The 15,529-nt window shown below is 47.5% G+C and overlaps 1 protein-coding gene and 1 long non-coding RNA gene across 2 annotated transcripts; both read left to right on the forward strand.

Moving 5' to 3' along the window:
• Nucleotides 1-10,116: 10,116 nt before the first annotated feature.
• Nucleotides 10,117-14,158, forward strand: LOC123482575 (NLR family CARD domain-containing protein 3-like). Its single transcript, XM_045210715.1, has 4 exons — nucleotides 10,117-10,343; nucleotides 13,143-13,907; nucleotides 14,067-14,103; nucleotides 14,147-14,158. The coding sequence occupies exons 1-4, from the start codon at nucleotides 10,183-10,185 to the stop codon at nucleotides 14,156-14,158; spliced, it is 975 nt and encodes a 324-aa protein (XP_045066650.1). The 5' UTR covers nucleotides 10,117-10,182.
• A 45-nt stretch (nucleotides 14,159-14,203) lies between these two features.
• LOC123482647 lies at nucleotides 14,204-15,066 on the forward strand. The gene is made up of 3 exons (XR_006657817.1): nucleotides 14,204-14,240; nucleotides 14,620-14,680; nucleotides 14,914-15,066. It is a non-coding gene; the product is annotated as an uncharacterized LOC123482647 (long non-coding RNA).
• The last annotated feature ends 463 nt before the right edge of the window (nucleotides 15,067-15,529 follow it).

Genomic DNA, 15,529 nt, shown 5'->3' on the forward strand with positions numbered 1-15,529 from the left:
AGAGCGGCATGGACTAAGATACAGTGATGTGTATGCCAAGGAACTTGGTCAGATTTGCAGAAAGGACACATCGACTGTAGTACTCGCGCTGTTCTATATCGTGGAGCTCCGCCCCATAGGGGAGCTCTGCTCCTATTGGTTTACCCACTGCCCTAAGGCAGCATCAGCCTGAGACAAAATTATGCACACACCTGCAGCCAATAGGAGTAAAGGTGTCCCTATAAGAGGGGATGCCTCCCCTCAATCAGCCTCCCTTTATCTTCAGCGACTGGACTAGACTGGAGAAGCCAAGAAGACACGAAGAAAAGACTCAGGTCGAGAAACGCCGTCGAATTCCAGATCTTCGACGTCGTCCCAGAAATGAGCACACCTGGAAATTTTCCACCCCCAAAAGCTCTTTTCAGAGCTCAATGCCGATTCTCCTCCATGGCGGCTGGTGACTCCCACGACTTATGTTTCGTGTGTTTGGGGTCTCAGCATGCCAAGGAGGGCGTCAGCAGTCCCCCTAACTGCGCCTCCTGCGCCCTCCTTTCTATGAAGGAGAGGAAGCAGCGCTGGGTGTTCTTCAGGGAGGATATTCCTCTAGAGGATGTACTGTCGATTTTAGCCTCTGCTTCAGAGGCGTCATCAGACGGCGCAGACTCTGGATATGATGGGGACTATGAGGAGGAGGCAGGCGTTCCGATGGAACAGTCTGACCCGATTCCTCATACTTTCAAGCCCCCCTTTCCTTTGGATAGTGAGAGGGCTTGTTGTTCCTATGGCGATGACGACACAGGCTCTGAGAAATCGGAAGCCCTGTCCTTCGCTGCAGCTTGTCTGAGGTCGGATTTTCCCGGACTCATTGAGAGAGCTGCTAGATGACTGGAAATAGTGCTGCCCCCTATTCCCTCCGCACCGGAGGTAGATTTAATGGAGGGCGGCCTTTATTCCAGGCCAAGGAGAGCGGCAGAGCTCATGGGAGGCACCTCTAGCGGCGCGTTCGCCGGCTAAGTCGTACCTCCCGTTCACTAGAGTGGAGGGAAGATTTCAGGGCCCGGCAAGAGGAATCCCCAGGTTAGAGAGCGCCATGGCGGCATATCTCGTATCGGGTTCGAGTCCTTGGCCCTCTTCCAAAAAGGCCACTCTACCATCTCAGAAGGACCGCCTCACAGCACAGCTGTTAGAGAAGTCCTTCAATTTGGGAGCCCAGGCTGTAGCAGCAGCCAATAACATTGCCCTCTTGGCAGCCGCTCTGTCCCGTCTGACCACGGGTAAGACTGAGCTGGAACCAGAGGAGGTGGAGGAAACGTCCAGAATTTCTGGCACCATCTTGCACCTAACACAGGCTTCGGCCGTCTGCTCGGGGAGGTCCATGGCCACTTCGGTGGTCGCGGAGCGACACCTCTGGTTGTCTCTGACGACCATGAAAGAGGCAGACAGGACGTCACTCTTGAACGCCCCCGTCTCTGACGACGGGCTCTTCGGAGTCGCCGTCAAAGAGGCGACGGAGAGTTTTTCAAGGCTGGACGAAGAGAAGAAGCAGCTGGCCAGACACCTGCCACTGGCAGGGAGGTTAGGTCCTGCATCCCAGTCCCAAAGGCCGTCCACTTCCGCTGCCCAGGGTAGACAAGGGTCTACGGCGAGGCGGCGTATCCGGTGCCAGTCGGCGGCTACAGGAGGCAGGAGAGCGGGCTCCGCCCCCCCAGCAGCCACGGTGGCCCCAATGGCACAGCCGGCGAGGGAAGTTGTGAGAACGCTGACCTGGCATCCGAAAGGAGGCCACAAGAGGAGGCGCACGTGACGGGACGCGGGGGAGTGGATGGAGGACACGTCGAGATCGAACGTGCCCACTGTTCCCCCCCACCCTTCGGTTGAAGGGATGGGTGATGATGTTGCTTTCTGTGATGTATGTAATAAAGAGCTGGCTCCACCTGACTTTGTCAAAAAAGAGCCCCTTTTCCATAATACGTCCGAGAGCGTTCATATCTCACCCTCTCTCTCTTACCACTCTGAGCGCCGTTCAGCCCACCAAGGGTGCGTTGCTGAACAGACACTTAGGGTAGGTATAAACAGCACTTCATGTATAAGGAGTGTCTCACATAGCAGGCTACAGTCTCGGTCAGACTCTGACAGGATGACGCAGCCGCTATTTGGGGATGGCGCACTATCGCAGACTAAGGTCTCTGTTAGTGCGATTCAGACCCATGCTGCGTTCACGGAGGGCCCAATTACCACGGTCACGAAAGTAACCAACGTATCGGCGCCCCCGTTTCTCACAGAACGCGCGGATGCTCACCACGCTGAGTGTAGCTCAACCCACCAGAGGTGCAGAGCTGAGCACACACAGAAGGTGAAGGTTAAGAAGGTATCAAGGCGCCGCCTTGTGTTACTTCATAGAGACCTCACATTACAGACTCCTAGGAGTATTGTAGTGAAGGGCTCTCATAGCGAACTGCAGTCACAGCCAGATTCTGGAATGATGACGCAATCGCTCGCTGGGGATGGTGCTCTGTCGCAGGCTGTGGCCTCGGTCAGTGCAGTTCAGCCCCGCGCTGCGTTCACGGAGGGCCGGAATACGATGGTTACGGGTTTAACCAATGTATCTGCGCCCCGTCTCTCTCAGAACGCACTAATGTTTCCTATCCCTTTCATGGGAGGCCCGCCTTGGGCTGTTCCACCACCTCAGTGTTGGGGAACAGCGGCGGCAAGGGCCATAGAGGAATACAGGTCCTTCCTCCTGAATGTACCACAGCTTCGCGCTCGCCCGCTTTCTCTGCATTGCTGGCAGTGGCAGCGAAGCTGTACCCTCTCACGCTGGCTAGACCAGACGTTGCAGAAGGGTTATGCCATCCAATTCCATCGGACCCCAACCCCATTCAGGGGAGTGGTGGAGACGGTGATGAAAACGCCCGAAAACGTGGCCGCTCTGGTTTCAGAGATTACGGAACTTTTGGCGAAGGAGGCGGTCACAGTAGTTCCCCAGGAGCAAAGGAACAAAGGGCTGTATTCGCCCTACTTCCTGGTGCCCAAAAAGACGGGGGGAATGAGGCCGATATTGGATTTACGCATTCTCAACGAGAGCGTAACCAAACGGCCCTTTCGAATGCTCACAACAAAACGTCTACTGGAATGTGTCCAGAAGGGAGACTTTTGTACAAGCATAGACCTAAAGGACGCGTACTTTCATGTGTCGGTACAGCCGCATCACAGGAAGTTTCTGAGATTTACCTTTCAAGGGGTGGCGTACGAATACACGAGGATGCCATTCGGGTACGCCCTGGCACCTTGCACGTTTTCCAGGTGTGTGGAGGCGTCATTGGAACCGTTGCGTCATCAGGGAATAAGGCTACTAGCCTACCTAGACGACCTACTGGTTATCGCCCCGTCAGCAGAGCTGGCGTTCACTCACACGACACAGACAGTGATTCATCTCACACGTCTGGGGTTCGCTGTGAATTGGAAAAAGAGCGCGCCCTGGCCCAGTCATCAGATTGTCTACCTGGGGATACAGCTAGACACTGTAATGATGAGGGCTTGAATTTCGGACCCTCGAAGGGTAGCCTTGTTGCTAGCCCTGAGGAAGTGTCGTCCGAATCACATGGTGATGGCGCTGTCGATCATGTCACTCTTGGATCTCATGTCGTCAGCCCACTCTGTGGTTCCGCTGGGACTCTTGCACATGCGCAGGATGCAGCGATGGTTCGCCCAACTAAGACTAGACCCAGTGCGTCAACGTCATCGGTTGGTGGTGGTTCCCCTCTCGCTCAGTGCAGATCTGAACTATTGGAGAAACCCGCGCTTTCTCACGCACGGAGTCCCGATAGGCAAAGTGTCCTCCTATATTCCAGTGTTCACAGATGCCTCTCTGACTGGATGGGGAGAGACATAGACATAGCGATAGGAGGTGTGTGGCCTCTTTCGAGTCGCCACATCAACCTCTTGGAGTTGGAAACGGTTCGACTGGTTCTGACCCACTTCGCGTCTACCCTTCGGGGTCGCGATGTGCTGGTCTGGTCAGACAACCGGACCACAGTAGCTCACATAAATCGCCAGGGAGGAGTCAGGTCTCCTGCTCTCCACCGGGCGGCAGAGGAATTGTGGCTGTGGGCTCACGAGCACCTTCGCTCATTGAGAGCAGCACACATTCCGGGCTACTTGAACGTAGGAGCAGACCTCATGTCGCGAGGGGGTCCTCGAGACGACGAGTGGTGTCTGCATCCGGACATTGTTCTCAAAATTTGGGAACAGTTCGGGAGAGCCGAGGTGGATCTATTCGCGTCACGCGTGAACGCGCAATGTCCCCAATGGTTCTCTCTGAGGGAACAGGACGAACCGCCACTGGGAAGAGACGCATTTGCGCACCACCCGTGGCCGAGAGTGCTTCTATATGCATTCCCTCTGCTGTCCTGCATTCTCCCACTGTTAGCCAGGGTGAGATTAGGAGGGCTGTCAGCGATATTGATAGCCCCCGATCGCCCAGGGGCTCCTTGGTTTGCGGAGATGAGTCAGATGTTGATTGCGCCACCTTGGCCAATTCCACATCGACGGGACGCATTGTCTCAGGCGGGGGGTTCGATAGGGCAATTGCCCATAATCGGCCAACCACTGAAGGCTTGGCTCCTGAGAGGGACAGGCTAGAGTGCCGTAGGTTATCTGATGCGGTGATCAGGACCATACAGGGTTCACGTGCCAGTTCCACTTCCAGGATGTATGCCAGTAGATGGAAAGTTTTTTCACGGTGGTGTGTCACACAAGGTGTAGACCCCATGAGCTGTCAGGTTGAGAGTGTTCTCTCTTTCCTACAGTTTATGTTTGATAAGCAGTGATCGCCCGCCACCATTAAGGTGTTTGCAGCGGCGATTTCAGCTTGTCACGAGGGGTTTGGCAGAGACAATGTCTTCAGCCACCCTCTAGTGAAACATTTCTTATTGGGAACGCGGCGGCTTAGGCCAATGCCTAGAGCCAAGCTTCCTCAGTGGGATTTGGCTTTGGTACTCGAAGCGCTATGTAAGTCGCCGTTTGAGCCATTGAATCAAATACCCCTCAAGATGCTGTCTATGAAGACGGCACTGTTGCTCGCTTTGACTACTGCTAAGCGTGTCAGTGATTTGTGTGCTCTTTCGACGAGACCCGACTGCCTTGCCATTAATGGCGATCTGAGCAGAGCGGTGTTATGTCCTAACCCGGCATTTGTGCCGAAGGTTATTAAGAGTTCATATAGGTCACAGACCGTGGAGCTGTGGGCTTTTTCTCCCCCTCCTCATAGGGAGAGGAGTGAGGAAAGGCTCCATCGCCTGTGCCCAGTGCGCGCTTTGGCGTGTTACGTTGAGCGCACAACAGCGATTAGGTCATCGCCTCAGCTGTTTGTGTGTCACGGTGCGGCTGCACTAGGTAGACCACTTTCAAAACAGCACTTGTCTCATTGGCTTTGTGAGGGCATTGAGACAGCTTATGAGGCAGCGGGGCGACAATTGTCTCAGGGTATAAGAGCTCACTCCACTCTACTCCACTCGTGGAGTAGCAGCTTCTACTGCCCTTCTCAGAGGAACAGGGGTAGAGGATATATGTAGAGCGGTGTCATGGTCAACACCGTCTCCATTTATCCGTTTCTATCTCTTGGATATGTCTTCTAACTCTTTGGCTCAGTCTGTACTCAGCGTGGCTGAGGGGAGGACTTGAGCTAGGAGAGAGGAATGCAGGACTGAGGAGACAGGTCTCTTTCAGGTCCGCTTCTGATAGAAGGACATATTTTGGCATGACTCCTGACTGACAGGTTCAGCACAGTAGAGGGCATGTATTGATCTGCCCACCAGTGAATAACTGGGTTGAGGCGGAATGATGAGGGATAATAGTAGTAACCTTGGTTACGGTACTATTAGACCGGTCATGACAATTTTGACGGAATGTGACGTCATCTATCTGCTTGTCCAGATTAGTATGAATCATGTTCTGGGATCTGCCCACTAATCTCTGGGGTTCCATTGATTGAGTGAGGCGGCCTACCGTGTACACAATGTAGAGTGACATTTTGTGTCATTCCATTAGTGGTCAGTATTATTGTGACAGGATATTGAGGTACCATCTATCTGCTAGTACAGATTAGTATGGCCCGTATTCTGGTGATCTGCCCACTAGTCATTAGTGTTGCCATTGGACTAGGTGGGGCGGGTTTTTAACCGATGACGCAGTATATTGTGACACTTGTATGGTCATACAGTGGTTGCAGTACTGCGGGAATTGGTTGAAGCCATTGCTAGGCCTGACCTTTTCGTTTCGATGGGAAGTGTTGGGCTCGGCAGGGAGTACATTTTGGAGCGCTACGCTCCGCCTTAAACTCCGGAGCTCCACGATATAGAACGATTAGTTACTGGAGTGTAACTCCAGTTCTATGAGTGGAGCGGAGCCCCATAGGACTTAAGGCCCTGCCGACCCTCTCTAGTCTCACTGAAGATAAATATCTCGGGAGGCTGATTGAGGGGAGGCATCCCCTCTTATAGGGACATCTGGCTGCAGGTGTGTGCATAATTTTGTCTCAGGCTGATGCTGCCTTAGGGCAGTGGGTAAACCAATAGGAGCAGAGCTCCCCTATGGGGCTCCGCTCCACTCATAGAACTGGAGTTACACTCCGGTAACTAATCGTTAAAACACTCGACCACTGCTACTCCAACTTCCGGGATGCATACAAGGCCCTCCCCCACCCTCCTTTCGGCAAATCTGACCATGACTCCATTTTGCTCCTCCCTTCCTATAGGCAGAAACCCAAACAGGAAGTACCTGTGCTAAGGACTATTCAATGCTGGTCTGACCAATCGGAATCCACGCTTCAAGATTGTTTTGATCACGCGGACTGGGATATGTTCCGGGTAGCTTCAGAGAATAATATCGACGTATATACTGATACGGTGACTGAGTTTATCAGGAAGTGTATAGGAGATGTTGTACCCACTGTTACTATTAAAACCTACCCTAACCAGAAACCGTGGATAGATGGCAGAATTCGCGCAAAACTGAAAGCGCGAACCACCGCATTTAACCATGGCAAGGTGAATGGGAATATGGCAGAATACAAACAGTGTAGTTATTTCCTCCGCAAGGCAATCAAACAGGCAAAACGTCAGTATAGGGACAAAGTGGATTCGCAATTCAACAGCTCAGACACGAGACGTATGTGGCAGGGTCTACAGACAATCACGGACTACAAAAGGAAAACCAGCCACGTCGCGGACACCAATGTCTTCCTTCTGGACAAGCTAAACACTTTCTTTGCCCGCTTTGAGAAGCTAGTCAAGGATCATATCACCTCTACCTTACCTGCCACCCTAGACCCACTTCAATTTGCTTACCACCCCAATAGATCCACAGACGATGCAATCGCCATCACACTGCACACTGCCCTATCCCATCTGGACAAGAGGAATACCTATGTAAGAGTGCTGTTCATTGACGATAGCTCAGCATTCAACACCATAGTACCCTCCAAGCTCATCATTAAGCTTGAGGCCCTGCGTCTAAACCCCGCCCTGTGCAACTGGGTCCTGGACTTCCTGACGGGCTGCCCCCAGGTGGTGAAGGTAGGAAACAACATCTCCACTTCGCTGATCCTCAACACTGTGGCCCCACAAGGGTGCGTGCTCAGCCCCCTCCTGTACTCCCTGTTCACCCATGACTGTGTGGCCAAGCACGCCTCCAACTCAATCATCAAGTTTGCAGACGACACAACAGTAGTAGGCTTGATTACCAACAATGACGAGACAGCCTACAGGGAGGAGGTGAGGGCTCTGGGAGTGTGGTGCCAGGAAAATAACCTCTCACTCAACGTCAACAAAACAAAGGAGATGATCATGGACTTCAGGAAACAGCAGAGGGAGCACCCCCCTATCCACATCGACAGGACTGCAGTGGAGAAGGTGGAAAGCTTCAAGTTCCTCTGTGTACACATCACTGAAAAACTGAAATGGTCCACCCACAAAACAGTGTGGTGAAGAAGGCGCAACAGAGCCTCTTCAACCTCAGGAGGCTGAATACATTTTCTTGGCACCTAAAACCCTCACAAACTTTTACAGATGCGCTATTGAGACCATCCTGTCGGGCTGTATCACCGCATGGTACGGCAACTGCACCGCCTGCAACCGCAGGGCTCTCCAGAGGGTGGGGCGGTCTGCCCAACGCATCACCGGGGGCAAACTACCAGCCCTCCTGGACACTTACAGCACCCGATGTCACAGGAAGGCCAAAAAGATCATGAAGGACAACCACAACCCAAGCCACTGCCTGTTCACCCCGCTATCATCCAGAAGGCGATGTCAGTACAGGTGCATCAAAGCTGGGACAGAGAGCCTGAAAAACAGCTTCTATCTCAAGGCCATCAGACTGTTAAATAGCCTTCATTAGCACATTAGAGGCTGCTGCCTACATACATAGATTAGAAATCACTGGCCACTTTAAGAAATGGAACACTAGTCACTTTAATAATGTTTACATATCTTGCATTACTCATCTCATATGTATATACTGTATTCTATACTATTCTACTGTATCTTAGTCTATGCCGCTCTGACATTGCTCGTCCATATATTTATTCATATATTCTTAATTCCATTGCTTTACTTAGATGTGTGTGTATTGGGTATATTTTGTGAAATTGTTAGATATTACGTGTTAGATATTACTGCTCTGTCGGAGCTTGAAACACAAGCATTTCACTACACCAGCAATAACATCTGCTATGTGACTAATAAAATGTTATTTTATTTGATAAACATGGTGTTTGTTTATGGCATTTCCTTTTATTTACCATCTTATGTATAGATAAAGACTGATGTTATTGCTCTCTGTGCTCATTTTTACCCAGCAGTATCTCTGAGGAGAATGACCAGTCAATGGATTACCAACCCAGAGGCTCTACTGATGACAAAGTGTGAGTGATCGCAGTTTGCACTACATCCTACCTATTTTCTATTAGTTTGATTCACCAGCCGTGTGTCTGATGACATCTGGGATCTTTACTCTGCAAATGTCAAGATAATACAGTAGCCTCAAATTCATCATTCAGGATGCCTAATTTTGCTTGTTATAGGATTTGAATTGTCTACAGGACAACATCATTCAGTCTGACATTATACTAGAAATGTAAATAAAGTAGTATGATGACTGTAATAGTGAGACTGTACCCAAGGTTTAGTGTAACTATCAGGAGATACAGAGTGCATTGTCTCCCAGGAAAAGCACCACATGCTGTGGCTTAATCTTCACTTAGCCTAGCTAACTCTAGGATATCAAACTCTGTACTGTTTCATCATTGATCACATCCATATTGATGTTTTTGTACCCAAATAAATGTAATTCAATTTAACAAGGAATATCTTTATTTTCCACATATAGGTACCAAACTGTTTCCACTAAGACCGAAGTCCAGGATAAAATGAAATCCTACCTGAAGAATAGGACATATTCTTTATTTGAGGGCATTGAAGATCAAGGAAAAACGACACCTCTTAACAACATCTACACAGAGCTCTGCATCATACAAGGTGAAAGTGGAGAGGTCAATTATGAACATGAGGTGAGACAGATTGAGACAGCATGCAGTTGTCAAGTACAACAAGAGACATCAATCCAACTCAATGACATCTTCAAACCTCTACCTGGACAAGACAAGCCTATCAGAACAGTGCTGACAAAAGGAGTTGCTGGCATCGGGAAAACAGTGTCTGTGCTGAAGTTCATGTTGGACTGGGCTGAAGGAAAAGCAAATGAAGACATCCAGATCATCTTTCCACTTCCTTTTCGGGATCTGAACTTGATGAGAGATACAAATCAAAGTCTGATAAAACTACTTCATCACTCCTTTTTAGAAACAAAAGAATCAGAAATCTCAGAAAACGAAAATGTTTTTGATGGTCTGGATGAATGTCGCCTTCCTCTGAACTTCCAGAATAATAAGATCTGCTGTGATGTCACAGAGTCAACTTCAGTGGATGTTCTGCTGACAAACCTCATCAAACGGACTCTGCTCACATTTGGATAACCACCTGACCTGCAGCAGCCAATCAGATCACATCTGAGTGGGTTGACCAGGTGACAGCGGTACGAGGGTTCAATGACCCACAGAAGGAGGAGTACATCAGGAAGAGAATCGGTGAGGAGGAGCTGGCCAGCAGAATCATCTCACACATAAAGACATCAAGGAGCCCCAACATCATGTGCCACATTCCAGTGTTCTGTTGGATTTCAGCCACTGTACTAGAGAGACTATTGGTTGAAGCAGAGAGTCGAGAGATCCCCAAGAATCTGACTCAAATGTACGCTCACCTCATGATCTTCCAGTCAAAATTGAGGAGTCAGAAGTATCCTGTAGAGCAGGGGTGTCAAACGTACGGCCCGCGGGCCGGATAAGGCCCGCAAACGGGTTTAATCCGGCCCGCGAGATGATTTAGAAAAAAAAAAAAGTATAAAAATGCGCTGCAATTTTTCAATAAAATAAACTGCTGTTCCAATTGCGTCCACTGGATGGCGCAATAGCAATTGTGTTAAGCAAGCAAACTGTTTATACCGGGGCAGAGCAAGTAGGTCAAGCACGTGCAGCCAATGAGCTACTTTGTTTTGCCCGCGATATTTATTACGGCTTCTACTTTTAACATTATGTGCTTTGGCACCCTCATTGCCCCAATATGTCTCTGTCAAAAAGAGAAAAGTAGACGCAGAGTGCAGAGTGTTCCAAGAAAAATGGTCATCCTATTTATTCACGGAATTGAATGGGAAAGCTGTATGTTTGGTGTGTTCAGAGCATGTTGCAGTGCTGAAAGAATATAACCTTCGCCGCCACTATGTGAGTCTTCATGCCGACAAATATGACAACTTTCAAGGACAGCGGAGATGAGAGAAGGTGAATGAACTGTTGGCGGGTCTGAAGAAACAGCAGTCTGTGTTTACTCACAGCCGAGACATCAGTGACGCTGCAGTGAAAGCTAGCTACCTCATTGCTAATGAAATCGCAGTGGCTTCAAAACCATTTAGTGAGGGTGAATTTGTAAAAACATGCATGATGAAGGCAGCGGAGATTGTGTGCCCTGAAAAGCGGCAGGCTTTTGCAAATATCAGCCTGACAAGAAACACAGTTGCAGACAGGATTTCCGATCTTTCAGTGGATTTGGACAGCCAGTTGAAGCAAAAAGTAAAGTCATTTATTGCGTTTTGGTTGCAATTGATGAAAGCACGGACATTATAGATGTTGCACAACTGGCCATTTTCATCCGCGGAGTTGATGACACATTGACCGTCACCGAGGAGTTCGTGGAGTTGGTGCCGGTGACAGATACAACGACAGCAGCTGATATTTTTACCGCACTCGTCGGCGCGCTGGACAGGGTCGGAGTGGACTGGTCCCGCGCTGTCAGCCTGGCTACAGATGGTGCGCCCTCAATGATCGGGAAAAAAGCAGGCGTTGTGACAAAGTTCAGAGAGAAAGTGCAATCTGCAAATGGAGGACGTGATTTTTGACTTTTCACTGTATTTTGCACCAGGAGGCTTTGTGTTGCAAGTCATTAAAGATGGATAACGTCATGAAGGTGGTCATCCAAACTGTTAATTTCATCCGATCCAGAAGCCTGAATCACCGTCAGTTTGACAGCCTTCTCAGAGAGAAAGACCACATCTATGGTCTGCCATACCACACTGAGGTAAGATGGTTAAGCCGAGGTGCTGTGCTGAGGCGTTTCTTTGATTTACGAGAAGAAATTGAACAGTTCATGGAAGAAAAGGGCAAACCAGTGTTAGAATTTCATTCCGCAGAATGGATGCAGGACCTTGCATTTATGGTGGATGTTACAGAGCACCTGAATAACTTGAACAAACAGCTGCAAGGGCGCAACAAAGTTGTCACGCAGTATTATGACAGCATACGTTCTTTCAAGTTGAAGCTGTCATTGTGGGAGACGCAACTTGCCGGTGGTGATGCAGCTCACTTCCCCTGTCTGAAAAATGTGTGCGCGACCCAACATGTGGCAGACATGAAGCGGTTCAAAGATAAAATAACGGGACTGTTACGGAAGTTTGAGCAACGCTTTCAGATTTATGTTTATGTTTTTATGTTGATGTGCTATTGTTTTTAATTGATTTTATTTGTATATTTAACCTATTCTTGACTCTGTGGTTCTTGCAATTGTTTGGGGAACAGGATTTCATTATTTTAGTCTACATTTCTGCCTGAGAAATGACACCCTGATATAGTTCTGTGATATACTTCTGTGAATCACTGAGGCATTGTGTGTTTGTGTGTTCTTTGTCCTCAGAACTTTCAAATAACTTGAGGTGTTTTATGATTAATAGTGATGTTGTGCTTTTGGACACTTTCCTCAGGCTCCAGCTTTATGTTTATATGTTTTTATGTTGATGTGCTATTGTTTTTAATTGATTTTATTTTATTTGTATATTTAACCTATTCTTGACTCTGTGGTTCTTGCACTTGTTTGGGGAACAGGATTTCATTATTTTTATCTACATTTCTGCCTGAGAAATGACACCCTGATATAGTTCTGTGATCTGTGAAACAGTTCTGTTAATCACTGAGGCATTGTGTGTTTGTGTGTTCTTTGTCCTCAGAACTTTCAAATAACTTGAGGTGTTTTATGATTAATAGTGATGTTGTGCTTTTGGACACTGTCCTCAGGCTCCAGCTTTATGTTTATATGTTTTTATGTTGATGTGCTATTGTTTTTAATTGATTTTATTTTATTTGTATATTTAACCTATTCTTGACTCTGTGGTTCTTGCACTTGTTTGGGGAACAGGATTTCATTATTTGTATCTACATTTCTGCCTGAGAAATGACACCTGATATAGTTCTGTGATCTGTGAAACAGTTCTGTTAATCACTGAGGCATTGTGTGTTTGTGTGTTCTTTTTCTTTAGAATTTTCAAATAAACTTGATGTGTTTTATGATTAATAGTGATGTTGTGCTTGTACTATTTTGGACACACTGTCCTCAGGCTCCAGCTTTATGTTGTATGTTGATCGTATTAAAACAAAGAAAACAATCTGAAGTTGTTGTTTTTAAGTTATATATACCATGATTTTTCCGGTCCGGCCCACTTGGGAATAGATTTTCCTCCATGTGGCCCCTGAGCTAAAATGAGTTTGACACCCCTGCTGTAGAGCATGCCAACGATTCTCACTGGGATAAAGAGATGATTCTGGCACTGGGAAAACTGGCTTTTCAACAGCTAGAAAAAGGCCATCTGATATTCTATGAGGAAGACCTGAGAGAGTGTGGCATTGATATCAAGGATGCATCAGTGTACTCAGGAGTGTGCACTCAGATCTTCAGAGAAGAGTCTGGGCTTAACCAGATAAAGGTGTACTGCTTTGTACATCTGAGTATCCAGGAGTTTCTGGCTGCACCATATGTGTTCCTCATGTTCACTAACGACAACAACAATCTGATGGCTAAAGAAAAATCCCTCCGCAACATAAACAGTCTATATGAAGATGCAGTGAACAAGGCCTTGCAGTTTGGAAATGGCCTTCTGGACCTTTTCCTCCGCTTCCTTCTAGGCATTTCAAATGAGTCCAATCAGCATCTCATACAAGGCCTACTGACAAAGACAGGAAGCGGCTCACAGAGCAACAAGGAAACAGTCAAGTACATCAAGGAGAAAATCAGGAAGAACCTCCGTCTGGAGAGGTGCATCAATCTGTTCCACTGTCTGAATGAGATGAATGACCATTCTCTAGTGGAGGAAATCCAAAGCTACCTGAGCTCAGGAAGTCTCTCAAAATCTAAACTCTCATCTGGACAGTGGTCAGCTCTGGTCTTCATGTTGCTGACCTCAGAGAAGCTGGATGTGTTTGACCTGAAGAAATACATCAGATCAGATGCGGCTCTTCTCAAACTTCTCCCAGTTGTCAGATCCTCTAGAACAGCCCTGTAAGTGCTTAGTCAAATTACATTCCAGACAGCATGCTAATGTAACATAATAATGAACATCAGATTGAATTACTAGTTAGGCTAACAACCCAAGTCCAAAGGGGGGGGGTTTATTTGTGGGCACCTGGGTATTTTGAGATGCAACTTTTCTTTCCACAGGCTGAACGAATGTAAACTCACCAAGAAATACTGTGAGGCACTGGCTTCTGTTCTCAAATCAAACTCATGCTGTTTGATAGTGCTGGACATGAGTGGCAATAAACTCCAGGATTCAGGAGTGAAGCTGCTCTCTACTGGACTGGAGGATCCACACTGTAAACTGGAGACATTGAAGTGAGTGACTTTGTGACTCTCCACTGCAAAGGAAAGTGGATGTTGTAAATATAAAGATGTACATTCTTCATGTTGTAAATGTAGTTATGGATTTATGTGGATTACTTAGCTGCATCATCACTGTAAACTGGAGAAACTGAGGTGTGTGAAGCTCAAATAAACTGCATGCTTTCCGAGTTGTAGTGGGAGGACACACAAAATGTGAGTCCAAATGTACTTCGATATGTGGTTATTATAATAATATTTGCTGATAAACGCGTTTCCACCGCCATTTCTTGCATAATGCATTTTACAGACACAAAAAGATCCCACCTTGTCTAGCATATTTTGTTTTGTTGACATTTGGAATTGTAACTGACAAAATTGCTGTTTCCATCAGGCCTGTCGTGACATTTAATCCAAGGCAGTGCACTGGACAGCTGACAATGCTACTTTCAAAGGTAATTTATGTTTGAGTTGAGATGCGCTACATTTAGATTGAATGTGATTTCCACATACATTGGGAAAATGTTGTCAGCATTGTCGGCTTTCCAGTGCGCTGCTCTATAACTTGGATTGAATTCCATCCTTGGTCTCTGATTGTACCATAATTGTAGACAATTTGTCCGTTTTTATCATTGTTTGTATCATTGTCTGAAATATTTGATATTGTTTTCTCCCTCACTTTCCGCAGGCTGGCAGGCTGCAACATCACAGAGGAAGGCTGTGCTTCTTTTGCTTCAGCTCTGAGGTCAAACCCCTCCCACCTGAAGGAGCTGGACCTGAGAGGAAATACTCCAGTAGACTCTGGAGTAAAGCTGCTCTCTTCTGTACGAGAGGATCCCCTCTATAAACTGGAGACACTGCGGTGAGTTTTACAGATCAGTTTCATGAGCACACTGATAGTGATCAATTAGCCATTGTAGACATCCAGACACTGGGTCATATTCATTAGTGCAAACTGTAGCGAAACATTTTGCAAGACATGCTAGTTTCTTATTGGACTAGTTCAGGTAGTCCCTGCCCGTTTTGTTCCGTGTTCTTCTCTTTGATGCCTAGTGAATACGCCCCCTATTTGTCTAAGCTGCTGTATGAGGACTTAGATCGACTTCACTTCTTTCTTCCCCAGGTTAAATGATTGAAAGCCCACTGAGATTCAGTGAAGGAATGGCCTCAGCTCAAAATCCTTGGTTGTGGGAGTGCCCTGCAGTTAAATGCTTCTGGGACAGTTACAAAATTCATTTGAAAGTGCATGAATGTAAATATTCAATGCTTCAAATCAACGATGATAGCTCCTTGAATCTCTCAAT

The sequence above is a fragment of the Coregonus clupeaformis genome, chromosome 35 (assembly GCF_020615455.1).
Source record: "Coregonus clupeaformis isolate EN_2021a chromosome 35, ASM2061545v1, whole genome shotgun sequence".
NCBI lineage: Eukaryota > Metazoa > Chordata > Actinopteri > Salmoniformes > Salmonidae > Coregonus > Coregonus clupeaformis.

Excerpts from the sequence above, each read along its gene's own strand:
- LOC123482575 (XM_045210715.1), top strand. The coding sequence starts at position 10,183 with ATGTGCCACATTCCAGTGTTCTGTTGGATTTCAGCCACTGTACTAGAG. Across the intron at positions 10,344-13,142 it reads CAGAAGTATCCTGTAGAGCA|CAACGATTCTCACTGGGATA; the intron begins GGGGTGTCAAAC and ends TGTAGAGCATGC. Across the intron at positions 13,908-14,066 it reads AGATCCTCTAGAACAGCCCT|GCTGAACGAATGTAAACTCA; the intron begins GTAAGTGCTTAG and ends TTCTTTCCACAG.